Source organism: Nycticebus coucang, chromosome 2 (assembly GCF_027406575.1).
Source record: "Nycticebus coucang isolate mNycCou1 chromosome 2, mNycCou1.pri, whole genome shotgun sequence".
In the NCBI taxonomy this organism is placed as follows: domain Eukaryota; kingdom Metazoa; phylum Chordata; class Mammalia; order Primates; family Lorisidae; genus Nycticebus; species Nycticebus coucang.
This window is the reverse complement of record NC_069781.1, coordinates 148,419,268-148,434,145: the sequence shown is the minus strand read 5'-3', so window position 1 is coordinate 148,434,145 and position 14,878 is coordinate 148,419,268. Positions and strand designations below refer to the sequence as shown.

At 48.9% G+C, this 14,878-nt stretch overlaps 1 protein-coding gene across 10 annotated transcripts in view; it reads left to right on the top strand.

Annotated features, from left to right (window-relative positions):
* ZNF423 (zinc finger protein 423) overlaps positions 1-14,878 on the top strand; it is a 318,249-nt gene that overhangs the window by 230,026 nt on the left and 73,345 nt on the right. The window contains exons 6-7 of one of the 10 annotated variants that reach the window (XR_008378296.1): positions 4,584-4,783; positions 4,914-5,022. The exons of 8 other annotated variants lie outside the window; for them this stretch is intronic. Coding sequence is in view for 1 of the 2 variants with exons in the window: in XM_053582125.1 (XP_053438100.1) it covers positions 4,584-4,678 (95 nt within the window). In the remaining variant the exon portion in view is untranslated. Of the gene's footprint in view, positions 1-4,583; positions 4,797-4,913; positions 5,023-14,878 lie in introns of those variants that run through there. One more of the 10 variants, XM_053582125.1, reaches the window with a different exon arrangement.

Genomic DNA, 14,878 nt, shown 5'->3' with positions numbered 1-14,878 from the left:
CTTGGGCCGGAAGAGGTTTGCTAGCCTTACCTTAGAAATTCTGATGTCAAAATAGTAACATCAACGGCATGGTCACCTTCCTCCGGGTGCAGCCTGGAGAGGTATAGCCAAGGCTTTTCCTTGTCATTTGGTTGTGCAGTGACAGGGTGGGGTTCTGGGAGCCACATCCTACTGTTCCCATTTTACAGATGAGGACACTGAGCCTGACATTTCCCTTGTATTTTTCACACACTGCAAGCAGCTGCCTTTGCTGCCCAGACACCGGAGGGGGCTGAACCTTGTCTGTTTCACACTGTCTCCTAAGGGCCAAGCCAGCCTCAACAACTTTGGTGACTGTTTGCCTGAATTGTGTGTCTGACACCCTGGCACGCTTCTCATGACGGACACCTTGTAATTATCCCTTATAAGCACTCATTGTATTCATATCATTAATTTTGTTTGGGCTATTACATTTGATAGATACATTAAGCATTATATAGTTCTCTTTATACAAGAAATTGAACTGCCTTTGAACAGTCAGCCGGCTAATTGCCGGTAATTTGTGTTGCTAACGAGAGGCAGAATAGTGGTATAACATTAGACTCAACAGTCAGTTAACAAATTTGCCGATTCAGATTACAAAGCATGCCCTCTGTGGCAGAGGCAGGCTGCATCTCACACGCGACAGATTTTTTAAAACGCATACAACTAAAAAAATTAAAACCTCCCACATTCTGCCCCTGCCATCATGGCCATGCAACAGTGGCTGGCTGTGCAGGGCCCATGGAGTGATGGTGGGGGGCGGCACTGGCCACTCACTGGCAGCTGTGGGACTGGAGGAAAACTGGGCATGTACCCCTGCCTGTCTGTGGTCTAGGGGTACCCTGGTCTGTCTTTCTGATCATAATTTTTCTTCTCATTGGGTTTTCCATTCGGGTCCTGCCTCCTGAGGGGATCTTGAGAGGGGATTGAATAAGCTTACTTTCAAGTCCCTTTTGCCACAGCCAAAAGATAGTTTGGAAAAGGGGTGGGGGGATGGGGACGAGATAGCCAGTGTCATCTGTCCCTGGAATTCCAAAGCCCTTCTGATCATCCTGCTTCAAGAAAGCCGTGGTTCTCAGAGAAACTGGGGAAGGTGCACTTGGCTAATGAGTCTGACATAGATAAGACAGCTGAGGCTCCTTCCTTCTGGAGTAACAGAGACCCAGAGAGGACACTGTTAGAGCTCGAGTCCTGTAGCTCTCCCCCAAATGTCCATGTTGAAGCCCTTACCCCTTAGTACCTCAGAATGTGATTGTATTTGGAGAATGTGTCTTTAAGGATAAATTTAATGAAATTGAGGTGTTCTTCTAAGAGGTGATTTGGACAGGCAGAGAGACACCAGGAGTGCATCGCACAGAAGGTAGACCCTGTGAGGGCACAGCAAGGAGCGGCCGCCTGCATGCCAGGGGTACAGCCCTCGGAGGAAACCAGCCTGTGGACGCCATGACCTTGGACTTCCAGCCACCAGAACTGCGAGAAGAGAAATTACTGTTGTTTAGGCCATCCGGGCACATTATGCTGCTCTGTTATGGTGGCCCTAGCAGATGAATGCAGATAATCCCAGTGGTTCATCAGAATACCTGGGGAGGGTCTGGTAAGGACTGATGGGAAAATCTCAGAAAACAAAAATTCAGCAACCCCCTTAAAGCTTGAAAAACAAGTTTTTGGACGAAGAACAGAATGCCCTGTGCTTAGGCAGTAGAGAGATAGCAGTCACTCCAAGTTCATTCTGCAACAGGACCCAGCTCTGAAAGCAAGTTGATAGACATGATTTTGTATTTTCTCAGCCAGCTACCAACGGACATGGCTGTGGGGAGGGGTCTTCTCTGTTAGACCCTGCAGAGGCCTCTTATACCCTTGCACCAGCCATCTCCTCCCATTTCCATGGGAAGATGTCAAGAGTTCCCCATTCCCGTGTTCTCTCTCACTGAGCATGTGGGTGTTGGTGACAACAGACATTTCAAAAAGGGACTTCTTTAGCCTGGAAAATAATGCCTGCGGTCATCAGAGGTTCTTGTGGCCACTTCCTAGACCCGGTGCACCTGCTGGGTCAGCTGAGCATGTTGCTGAGCAAATCATGCTTTGACTTCTGCTCATGACTCCAGCCAGTAATTTAAAAGAATTTAATTTTCTTTTAACCTAGCAAAGTAGCAGAAATCATTTGGATTCTTCACCTCTGGACAAATTGTTAATGTTTTCAGGGTTGCCATATTTGGCTATGGGCCCAATAGCCTACACCTGATCAATATATGTTATTGATTGCTCATTGGTGCTATGTCACACTGGCTAGACACCTTGCTGTTACTGGGTATAGATTTGGAGCACGTACACCCTGGAGTGCCTTACTCTCTGGGTATTGGGCAGCCGACCTAGACGACACGTATGTGTGTGTAAATGTATCTGAAGTATGTATACAGTGGGTGGGTACTTACATAAGTAGCTAATGTGTCTGTGCAGAAGGTTATGTCATTAGAAATATATTTGTTTTAGGGCGACGCCTGTGGCTCAAGGAGTAGGGCGCCAGTCCCATATGCTGGAGGTGGTGGGTTCAAACCCAGCCCCAGCCAAAAACCAAAAAAAAAAAGAAATATATTTGTTTTAAAATGATTTTCAATCCATTGACATTTCCTATAGAACAGGAATGATATTGTCATTGTGACTTTTTTTAAAACTTAAGGTGTAATAAGCATAATCACAAAACACACAGGACATGAAAAAACTCACCACCTGAAGTTGGCCAGAATACCTCAAAGACTTGACCGTTTGTGGTCATTAGGCCAGGGGGCCTGTAAGCACCTTACCCCTGTGTGATTGCTGGAAACAGTGGCCCAGGGGTGGCCTCTGAGGTCTCATTATAGTTGTTCTTGGCCAGCCTTTTGCTCTGTTTGCTAGCCAGGAAGGAAAAGAAAGAGGAACGCAGAGCCCAATTTTGAGTAGGTCACAGAGAATTTCATCCGTAGAGGTTTCCATACATAACAATAAATCAATAGCTGTGATGATGTTCAAGACAGGGAATGTGGGTCATTTAGAAAATTGTGGGATAAAACTGATAATCGGTAATAGTAACCAATCCTGTGATAGCATTCATTCCAATGAGTTAAACATAGAAATTCAAGGCCAGGTGTGATGCCTCACGCCTGTAATCCCAGCACTATGGGAGGCCGATGTGGGTAGATTGCCTGAGCTCACGCGTTCGAGACCAGCCTGAGCAAGAGTGAGACCCCCCCCATCTCTAAAAATAGCCAGGCATTGTGGCGGGTGTAGTCCTAGCTACTCAGGAGGCTGAGGCAAGGGGATTGCTTGAGCACAAGAGTTTGAGGTTCCTGTGAGCTATGATGCCATGGCACTCTACCAAAGGAGACAAAGTGAGACTCTGTCTCAAATAAATAAATAAATATAAATTTAAACTGGCACCAGTAATTCTTCTATCAGTATAAGTGGATTTTATTATTTTTCATCAACAGAGAAATGCATATTCACAGGAAAAATTTTAAATAATATAGAAGGGTATAAATTCTCCTTCTCTAATCCCTCTTGACTCCTCCTTGAGTTTCCACTCCCACAGTCACCCACCACTCCTATTGGTGTGTTTATGCCTCCAAGAATTTTCTGTGCATATACATACGTGTTATTGAGGTAGGATCAATTACGTTTGTTACTCTGCATCTTGCTTACTTCACTTCCAGCATTGTTCTGTGGATATTTCAATTGTTTTTGCTCCATTAACAAAAGGAATGTGCACAGTGTTTTATTGTACGGCTCCACCATAATTTACTTTGATAACATCTTTCTCGATGGAGTAAAATCATTTGCAAAAGGAAGTCAGAGCTTGGATGCCCTTAGATGGTGGAGGGAGGGCTTCAGAGAGGAGGTGACATTTGATAACAGGTTTTGAAGACTGAGTCCGAGTTGGTAAGGTGAAGCAGCTTTTGTTGGTAACTGCAACATGGAAAGAGGTCAGGTGGGATGGGAAAAGGAACGGGGAGACTTGGTGATTAAGGAAGGGAATCAAATAGGATCTCAGGCCCACTTCCTGCCTACAGGGGCCCACCCTAGGGGACCAGTTTCCTGTGTCCCCAGGTAGGTGTAGGTGTTAAGCAGCCTCTGGGAAGGGTGGACAGACTTTGTACAAATTACCATATATTTGAGCCAAGGAACCCAGTGTGTTAGCTGAAATAAAGAGAGCAGGAAAAAACCCCCTCAGTTTGCTGATAACCCTGGTTATTGCTTGGGAAATGTTGCATGGAGCTGACACCGGTGACATGTCAATCCTGACAGAAACCCAGGTTGGCAGGCCCCGTATTTTAAGCGGAAGGCCTGTCTGCCAGATCGCATTTGGATTGAGTGGCTGGCATTCCTTGAGCCTCACTTAATAGGATTGAAAGAAAAGAAATGTTACTTTTCATCACCCAAGACAACAAAGAGAAACGGGGAAATGAAAATATTATTTCGTTTGAACAAATTACAGGGAGACTCTCTGGGGCACTTTTAGGGAGTTAGATGAGGAAAAGCACTTAAATATCATTCCATCAAACTAAATTTTTAACTACAATTTTTTACAGATAAAATGTGTTGGGAGGATTCAAAGAAGATTAGAGCTCACCTCAGAAACAGTATTCAGATTTTACCAGCTAATGGAGGCCGGCAAAACTGTTAATGCCCATAACTTTCCTCCAAGGGACGGAGATTTCAGTATTCTTATAAAAACACATTGAGCTGATTTCATTTCGGTGTCTCTGCAGACTTCATGCGTGTAATTTCAGTAAGTGTTATAAATGTTATTTTAAGTATTATAATGATAATCCCTACTGACAATGGAGCTGTGTGTCTCAGTTCCATTACTAAGGTAATGTTTACCTCGGATAGCATATAATTGTTTGCTTTTTTCACAGTAAACTCTCTGCTCCCAACTGCTTAATCAGCCATGGAAAAGAGAGGAGACTTTAGAAATGTTTAATGTTCTTCTGATTACATTAGAGTAATGGGTAAGCCCACATCAGTGGGGCGGGAAGAACACACTGCCTCTCTGCCTCCTTGTTTTTTGGGGTGAGTATGTGTTTGTTTTGTTGTCCACGGTTCTTACGGAGGACTGCAGTAGGCTGTGCAATCTTGTGAATCATTTATTGTTAATAAATATCATGGCTGGGGCATACGTCTGCTTGGTTGCAAACTCTTGGGGCCCTTTTTCTGTGTGTGGATTGGGCCTGGCCAGGCCCTGTGCTGTCCTCCAGGCAGGTCCTATGGACTCCTGCATTCTGGTCACAGCCCGAGTTTCCACACCGTGATCCACAGAGCGCCCTGTAGGCTCTCCGAGTGCGTTCTCTGCTGCCTGCTCAGTAGAAGCAAGATTTTATTAGGCTTTATGAAAGTGAAACTTTTCCATCCTTGAATGCTGCCTCTCTGGAGCCTTCTCAGAGCATTGTACAACGTTGCTTCTCTGACTTTTTAAATATCTGAATCCAAATGTGATCAGGAATTAAGAAAGAGTGGGGAAGGCTGATACACACTACACGTTGGGAAGATAGGTGCTTCTCGGGTATTGAGAGTTTGGAATCCTCCTTTCTATATCCCTCCATGATGGGGGAAGTTCTGCCTTGAGCTATCTGGGAGCCATTTGTTCTTTAATTCGTTCAACAAACATTTACTGAGAGACTGCTCTGCTTTGAGCACTTTGCCAGGCCCTGAGGAATGAATAAATGCATTTTCCACACCTGGGTGTACCTGACCTTGTAGACAGAAGGCTAGAACTAAACAGGCAAGCCAGCGCATAGGTGATTACAGACTAAGAGACGTGTTACTGGTACAGGTATTGGGGCTAAAGATGGTGAGTGAGCAGGACTGGGGCTCCAGTGATGTGAGAGGCTGGCAGAGGCCCAGCACCATCAGGCCTTGCAGACTACAGTTGAGAACCGGGATTTTATTCCTGTGAATGGCCATCCTGGCTGGAGATGAGGGTCCACAGCAGTGGCAGTGTATATGCAGGCCAATTCATGACACATTTTGAAAGGCAGAGAGACAGATTCACTGGAAAACTGCATGCCAGGAAGACACACCAGCCTGGATGGCTGTGCTGCCGAGTTTCTGCAGACTCTATGCCCTGGCCAGCCCCTAGCCAGGTCCTCTTCTCTAAAGACTGCTTGGAGTGCTTTATGGTGGTCCCTGGGGAAGGGTGGAGCAGGGGCTGGCCAGGTCCCCTATCTCCACAGCCTTCCACACATCATGTTCCTCATTTTTTAGCCTCAGTTTTCCCAGCTCCTCTTGGGAAGGGGATGGAGGCGTGCTTGGCCTGCCTGGACCCTTCCCTCTTCCTCCACCTCCCCCCAAGCCCACCAGTAGCCCTTCCTCCTGCCACCACTACTTTGGTCCCCAAGGTCTGTGGTATAATTTAGCTCGAGCCTTTAGTTAAAGACCAGGGCCAGTAGGTAGCTGATTTTCCTCGTCCTCAGGGTGGACGTTTGATAGGTTTCTGTGATGGGGACTGGGAGCAGAGGGAGAGAAAGTGAAGTGACTGATAATTAAAGCATCTTGAGGGCCCCAGCCTGGTCTCGTTGGCCCAAAGGGGTCCTCCCCCGCTGGGGCCTGCTCAGTGGGCATGCTGTACATAGGCCCTCGGAATGTGGGCAGGCTTCCCATGGATGCTAGGTGTGGGGTGGTGGTGGGTGGGGACAGGGATAATAATTGCTTGGACAGAATATTCCCACTGCCCTGCCTCGAGTTGAATTAACTTCCAAGAAAATATCTAATATCCCTTCCCTTTCCCTTAGAGAGGCAACAACCAGTTGAATCCATCCATCTGGGTCTCTCCCACTCTCAGCATCCTGAAGAACCATCTAGGAATCTGAAAAAAAAAAAAACCAAAAAAATAAACAAAAAGAAAAACAGTTGCCCAAATCAAGGTGGAACATGAGCCTCCCAGGTGTGCTGGGGAACAGAGGAAGAGGGGAGAACAATGTCGTAGTTTCTCTGAAACACACACTCTCAGTCCCAACCAAAACCAGATGAATATTTTAACACCAGAGCATTTTGTTCAAGCCAGGAGCATGCTGCATTCCTGGCAAGGCCAGAGAATGACCTGAAAACCTGAATATTTCAGGAAACAAAAGGTCCTTGGGTCTGCCTCCGTCCAGGGTTATTTGTAGGCTGCCTGGTTCAGGGGGGCCGTGGGGGAAGGGGGAGCGTTTCTGCTGTCTCTCCTCCCTTGCAGGGCTGCGTGCTGGGGGAGCTGTGCCCTGCTCCCTGGCTCCAGGCAGCCATGCGGATCCTGGTGGCCCCAGCCCCCAGCCGAGCACCAGGCAGAATGAAGAGGCTGCGAGGGGGAGAGGCGAGGGGGGCTGGGAAATAGAGAAACAAACTCTATTTTCTGCTCATCTGTGGCGGGAGGCTCCCGTGGCCCACAAGCTCTCGGAGTGAAGCAATTTCAGACAGGGATGAGTATCTGTCTTTCCCTGGAGCAGAGGCTGAAAAACCCTGAAAGCCCTTGGTTTCTCTTCCCTTAATATCCTGCTCTGGAAAGTGTGTGGTTGTGGGAAGGTGCAGGAGATGAAGAAGAGCCTTAGCAAATGGAGGAAGTCCTTTCCCTGCTGAAGCCAGGGGCGCAGGGGAGCCTTGCTCTGGCTGCCACGGATAAGATGGAAAAAGGCCCCTTCTGGGAGCTAGAGCCACAGTTTATTGCTGATGGGGTCCTGGGCAGGTGGCCATTTGTGGACAAAGATTCACATTCCCATCCTGTCTTGGGGGATATTTGCTGCGATGCTGGGACTGGTGCCACCTGGGTGGCTTCAAAGGCCTTGGACAATGACATGCCCGGCTCCCTGCCCAGACAGTCAAGGACTAGGGAATACGGTTGCTCTAGTCTTTGCTGTTCCTGCCATCCTCCAGGCACAGGTGCGGGGCACTCATCTTACTGCCCTGATTCATCTGTCCAGGTCAAGAAGGCACTGACCTTTACTGTTCCAGGAGTGTGGAGTTCCAGTGCCAGCCCTGTACGGGTTGGCTGGCAGGTGGGGCAGAGGTGCTGTTATACCTTAGAAGGCCTATTGTACCTGTGTGGGGGGAGGATGGGAGCTGCTCCTACATTGGGGGGGTCTCCTTCTCCCTGCATAAGGGGCCGGGGACTGTCCAGGCTGCGGACAGCACTTCCTGCAGGTCTGAGTCACTCCCTGGCCTTGCCCTCTGACTGCACTCAGCTAAGCAGCTGTTGGACAGGCCTCCCCCCATTCCAGTCGAGCCACCATGTTCCCCTTTGCTCTTGATCTTGCTCTGAGGGATGTCCCTGCCCTCCTTTCTCTCTCTTTGGGGAGATGCTGGCTCCTGCTGGCCTCTGAGCCTGGCTAGATGGGGGGCCTGGCCTCTGCCTGGGTGTGAACCTCAGCTCTGCACCTTGTTCACTGGCAGCTGTAGGCAAGTCACATAACCTCTTTGTGCCCATTCCCTCCTCAGTAAAATAGTAGTGGTAACGACCCCTCCCCCACGATGCTTGGGAAGACTAGGTAAGTATGTCAGGTGCTCAGGTTAGTGTAGGCACAGAGTAGAAATGAGAACAGAAAGGTTTGACATTATGCTTGCTGGGGTGGGTGTTTTCTTCTACAAATCTTCCACCTTCCCAGAGTCTGGGCTGACAGCACCACTCCTGCAGGGGGTCCCCTGAGCCGGCTCCTGGGCCTCTCTTCCTGTGCCTTCCCTGGCACAGCACCCAGCCACTTCCTGGCTTACTGCTGGTCCAGCTCTGTCCTTAATGTTGTCACATGCATCTGACACACCTCTTCAGTTACATTCAGGGACCCGCCCGCCTTCAAGTCTGCCCCTTCCTCCATCCTCTTCTGGAATTAGCAAGTGCTTAATAAGTGCTTGCCTATCTGAATAGTGTTAAACTACACTTTAAAAGGTAAATGCCCTTCACTTGAAGAAAGAACGTACCGAGGGTGCCCTAAAAATGTATACACATTTTAAAGAAGGAAAAAACTGTATTAAATTTGTAATACTCAAGTCACGTTTGACTTCTGCAATTACAGGAGGTGCTCAAGGTGACTCGTATTCATCTTTTGCCATCAGTGTATGTTGAGTATTACAATTGGCCTCTCTGTATATGCAAGAGTGTGTGTGTGCGTGCGCGCGCGTGTGCTAGACCCAGCGAATCAAGTCAGGTGCTGTTATACTCACCTTGCCAATGACAAAGTTTAGCCCCAAAGAGGAAACCCAACTTGCTCAAGGGTCACACAGCATGAAGGACAGAAGTAGGACTTGAACTCAGGGCTCGCACCTCTGCCAGAGCAAGCTATGCAGCCAGCAGCATGGGTGCAGGGGGTTCTCCAGCAGGATGGATTTTCTGAAGGGCAGGGGTCAGTTTGCTAAAGGTTGACCTTGGGCTAGGCCTGAGTCCCCTTTTTTAGAAGCTTGATGGGCCACAGCTTCTGCACGCCTGTGAGAGAGTGCTTGCCTCCAGCTAACACCAGGGGTTCTGTGCTGGCCTCCCTTTTTTATTGGTAGAGTTGAGTTGCATTTGGGCTAGTACTTGGTAGACCCGTCTCCTCCAGGTCTTGGGGTGACTGGCAGTGCCCAGCCCAGCTGCTGCACCTGCCTGCACTCCCACATTCCCTGGACCCATGGGCTGCCTTGGACCACAACTAGCCAGGCCCATTAGTCCAGTACCTGGGGACAGGGCTTCATGTTCCCACAGTGACTGTCTTGGTACATACAGGGACTTAGTGGACACAGCAGGAATATGAGGAGAGGCAAAGAGACTTTTATGGTTTTGGCTATTTCCTCCAGAGAGAAAAGGCAACTTCTTGTCCCATGGCTGGGCATAGAGTTCGAGAAATCAGCTAGAGAGGGTGAGGAGAGGATACTGGCCCCTAGAGTCCCTGCTTCTCTCTATCTCCTGGGAGTTGGGGTAGCACCTGGGGTGTTGCTGAGAAGGCCAGCAAAGAACCAGGGCCACCTCCCTGAGATGGAGTTTGGGGAGGCCTGGTGCCCCCAGCCTCACTTGGCCTCTGGCCTGACTATACCAGGGCTGGCCTAGACCTTCTCCAGGCCTTGCCTGGAGCCTGGCTCTTCACTGTGGCCCAGTGACTGTCAGCACCCCCTTTGCCTCTGGGTGTGCTAGAAATATCAAATCCCAGGCTTCACCCAGGCCTGATTTTTAAAAAGAGCCCCAGTGTTGGCCTAGAAGTCTGTTCACCCATGGCAGACACCAGGGGAGGGAGGGTCATGTCTTTGCATCTGGCTTCCCATTGCTGCGTGTACAGCTTTCATCTCCTCGAGGGTAAGGTGGGGATTGCGGGCACACTTGGACCTTTCTCTCCTGGGCTGCAGAATGAGGATTAGGCGTGCTGTCCCATAACATGGGCGTTATGCACGCTGGATAAATGTGATGTCAGCTGGCTTTGAGAACTTAGAAAGTGAAGGGGGCTGCAGCAAGTGGGAGGGAAAAACAATTTAAGAAGCTAGTCTTGCATTGGACTTGTTTGGTGGAACTTAACTCAAGAGCTAAATACCAGCCAGGACTCCCTGTAGAATTATTACACAAAATAGCAGGGAGAGGGGGAGCTGGAGTTAATGCTTGTGATAGCAATTTTTTTTTAATCTTACAAAAAAAATGTGTTAAAAGCAAATGAAACCCCTGGTGGTTGCAAATGAATTGCCTAAGTTCTCTTAGCATATTCACTTTCCTGAGTGATGCCTGGGTTCAAGTAAATGAGGTGCTCTCCTGTCATAAGGAGGGAATGGTGAGCCCCCCCACCCCCCACCCCATGACCCCTGGTTCCACCTGGCAGCCTGGCCTGGGCCTGAGCCTTCGCTCCACGTGGGGAAGCCACATCCACGTGGGGTGGCAGGAGAGACTCCAAGGGCAGGGCTGGGCATCTGGGCCTCCCAGCAGCTTAAATGCCTCCGATTAGCAAGTCGGGCGGGAAGAGGTGCTAAAAAGAATCCTTCCCGCCTCCTCCGCTGGCATGTTTTGAAGGGAGTTCAGTTATGAGACTATTAAAATGTTATTTTGATAATTAAGCCCACAGCTGTTCCGAGGGCGGCAGGGGCAGGCAGCGCGCAGGCAGCAGAAGGCACTGCGCTCTCACAGGCTCCAGGAAGAGAGAACGCAGGCGGGGAGCACACAGAGCGGAGCTGGGTAGGGTCATGGAGAGAGAGAAACAAGGCGGGGAGGTGCAGAACAGGAATGGACTCTGGGAAGCCGGGAGAGAAAGCAGAGCTGGGAGGGGTGTGGGATGAGGTGGGGCTGGCTACAAGGTGAAGAATGCCAGTCCCCAGGCCTGAGGATGATGTTGGGTGACTGAGGGAGGGTCAGTGGCTCTGGGACAGGGTGAGCTGCCTCACTCTGTGGGGATACTTGCTAGGTTTCTGCACGAGATCTCTGCAGTAGCTGGTGGAGACCCCTAGATCCATGGTTCTCCAACTGAGGTCCCAGGGCCAGCAGCATTGGCACCCCTGGGAACTTGTTAGAAATGCAGATTCATGGCCCCACTGCAGACCCACTGAGAGTGGGGAGATTGCGTGCAAGTGGGGACAACCTGTGTTTTCCTAGATTCTCCAGCTGATTCTGATGTGCACTGAAGTTTGAGAACCATTTTCCTTGAAGGTTGTCTGGCAGAAGGAGCCCTGCTTGCCTAGTGCAGCTTGGTTAGGAAGGTGTGGGTGAGGGCGTGGGGATGGCCAGCAGGCTGGTTGCATATGGGCATCCTGGACCTAGTTCTATTCCTTCATTGTGCTGGATAGCAAGGAGAAGCCCAGAGAGGTGAAGGGCCTTGTCTAAGTTCACACGGCAAATCAGAGCCACACTGGAATTAGCAATCAGGTAGCTCTCTTGATTCAAGATCTATCAGGCCATTTTTCTAAATGCAGAGGACAGGTGCCATGGCCTCAATGTGTCCCCCACATTTCATGTGTTGGAAACCTAATCTCCAAATTCATATGGTGGTAGAAGGTGAGGGCCTTGGAGGTAATTAGGATCAGATAAGATTATCAGGGTGGGCCCTATGATGGCACTGATGGCTTCATAAGAGGAGGGAGACAGGCCTGAGTGGACGCGCATGTACTCGGTGTCCTGCCATGTGGTGCCCTCATCAGATGTCAGTGCTGTGCTCTTGGACTTCCCAGCCTCTAGAAACATGAGCTAAACTTCTTTTATTTATAAATTACCCCATCTGTGATATTCTATTATTACCATAGAAAACAGATTAAGGCAATGCAGTTTAGAGAAGACGTTTCAATAAGAAGGGATTAGGCAAGTCAAGGAGTAGCCCAATGTTTATAAATCCAGTATACATTGACTGGCCTGGAATCTCTCAACATTCTATAGCAATGTTCTGCTGGGAGTTTTTGCCTACTCTTCCAGCTACCTCTCCACCCATCTACCCAGGCATCCACCTGTCCATCAGGCATCTGTTCACTCTATTCACTTCCACCTTCAAACATCCACTGTCCACATCTTTGTCCATCCATCCAAATATTTAAATGTCCATGTACTTGTCTATTTGCTTACCTGCTCCCGCCCATTCATCCACCTACTAGTTAGCCAACTTCCCTCTCTCCCTCCCTCCCTTATGAAGAGCCTGTGTGCGCTAGGCATTTTGTGTTATTCTCAACTGGTAGGACCTTAAGCTAACCCTGCCCACATGAGCTGGTCGTGCTCTGTAAGACTGAGTCAGGACCATGACAGTAGTGAGTCTGCCCACAGCTCTGCTAGGACCTCCTCATCCATTCCCCACACTGCCATGTCCATGCCCAATGTGCTCCCTTCCTTGGCTCTGCACCACTTCCGTCCACACCTTCATCGCTGTTTCTCTGTGCTGTGGCTGAGACCAACTCATATGCTGTCCCTTATATCCTGGAAGTGCAGTGCTTGGCCACGTCACCTCTCAGAAGACTCCTGTGGCTCCTTAGTGTCTGAGGAACAAATCCTGTGGTTTTGTCCAGCTGTCTCACGCTGTTTCTTGAGCCAGTGTGTATTTATCAATATATTATGACCTTCTGGTCCCAAACTTGTACTCCAGCCTGAGTGCGTGAATTGCTGTTTCCAGACATTTTTTGTACATTCTTTGGCTTTGTGCTTTTGTACGTGCTGACTCCTGTCTAAAATACCTTTACCCCATATTCCTTAATGCTCCCTGTAAAAATCCTTCCCACACTCTGTGGTTCTGCTCCGAGCCTTCCCTCTCCCTTTGCTCGTGAGATTTGCTTTTGTCTCCCACTGGGATGGGACATCCCCTTGAAGAGCCCTGTGTCTCTTGTCCCACATCCCTCATGCCTGGCTCTTGTTTGCAAGGCCCATGTTGAGGTTGGTTACAGGCAGCATCAGGTCCATGCTGTTGGCACCACGAGTCGCTGCCCAGTACCCAACACACAGTAGGTGCTTCTGAAGTGGGCAAGTCCAGAGCTTAGTTTTATGTATCTAAGATGCATGTTATGAGGAAAAGACCTAGAAAGGCCTACTGGGGGTGGGAGGGCTGACTGTTTTGTGTCCCCCTTGGTACACATGGCATGCAGCACATAGTAGGTGCTCAACAAATGTTTCTTAAATGAAAGAATGAATGAAAAAGTCGCCCACTTTTTTATTGTTATTTGTAATTTCAAAATAAGTATGGAGTAAATAAAGCAAACCTAATACTAAAAATTCAAAAACCAACTTGCTCCATAAGGAGTTGGTCATCCAGGATTGCCAATTCTTACTCACTTGTTCCTGTTTAGGGGGTGATTTGTGGTTTGTAGTGGGTAGGAGCTGTGTTATTCGTTTCTGAAACACTCAGTTCCTCGCTCAGAACATGCATCCTCCCTTGTCTTCTGGAATCTACTCTGTACCCCCTCCACTGCTAATCTGTTATCTATGCGGAACTTGGAGTGGCCTTCCAAATGTGTCTCCCCTGTTTGGATCCTTCAGTGGCTCCCTACTGCCCTTACTTAGAGACCCTGAGTGTGTCCCATGAGGCCCTGTATGGTGTCAGAGCCCCCCTGCCCTCCCACCCTTGCACCTCAATCTGCACTCAGCCACAGGCCTTTGCACATGCCGGTCCCTCTGCTGGGCACTCCGTCTGTACTCAGCACCTGCTTGTCACATCTCAGACGCGCTGAGATGTTCATCTGCTCCCAGGGTCGCAGTTAGGCAGCACCACACATGTCTAGTTGGTGTGTATATTCCTCCCCTGCTGGACTCTGAGCTCTTGAAGGGCAGTACCACAAAGACCTGGGGCAGTGTTTTTCAACCTTTTTTATTTCATGGCGCACTTGAACCTATAATTAAACTTCCACTGCACACTTAAATTATGTTGATTTTAAAAAAGGAGTTAAAAAAAGAATATACTTACTATGCTTTGAACTTCTTCCAAAAATAATTTAGTTAATGGTATTTTAAAACGTTTGAGGCACACCTAAGATCCTGTCATGGCACGCTGGTGTGCCAGGGCACAGCTGAAAAATCACTGACCTGGGCTTTGCACACAATAGCCTTTTGATACATGTTTTTTGAGCAAATGAATAAATGAATTAAAAAGATACAGGGTGGGTACTTAGCAGATGTTTATGGAATGACTAAATGAACTGCAGACAGTAGATGCCTAGCAAATGCTTGTTGACAGAGAAGGCTCAGTGGATGTTGGAAATAGAGAAGGCTCAGTACTTTGTTGGAAAGCTCTGACTGATGACTTTTCCAGTTAGGCCCCCTCCAGACTTGGGAGACTGTCCTTCTGTTCATCGAGCCCTCATTCCCTTACCCCATTAGCTCCTGGGGGCTCAGCATGGCCAGGCCTCTGACCCTCCCACCTGCCTCTCCCCTGGTGAGCATGCAGGAGCTATGTGAGAGTGGCCCCAGGGGCCTCAGAGACTGCTGCTGACATAGCTGTTCTGAGGTGGG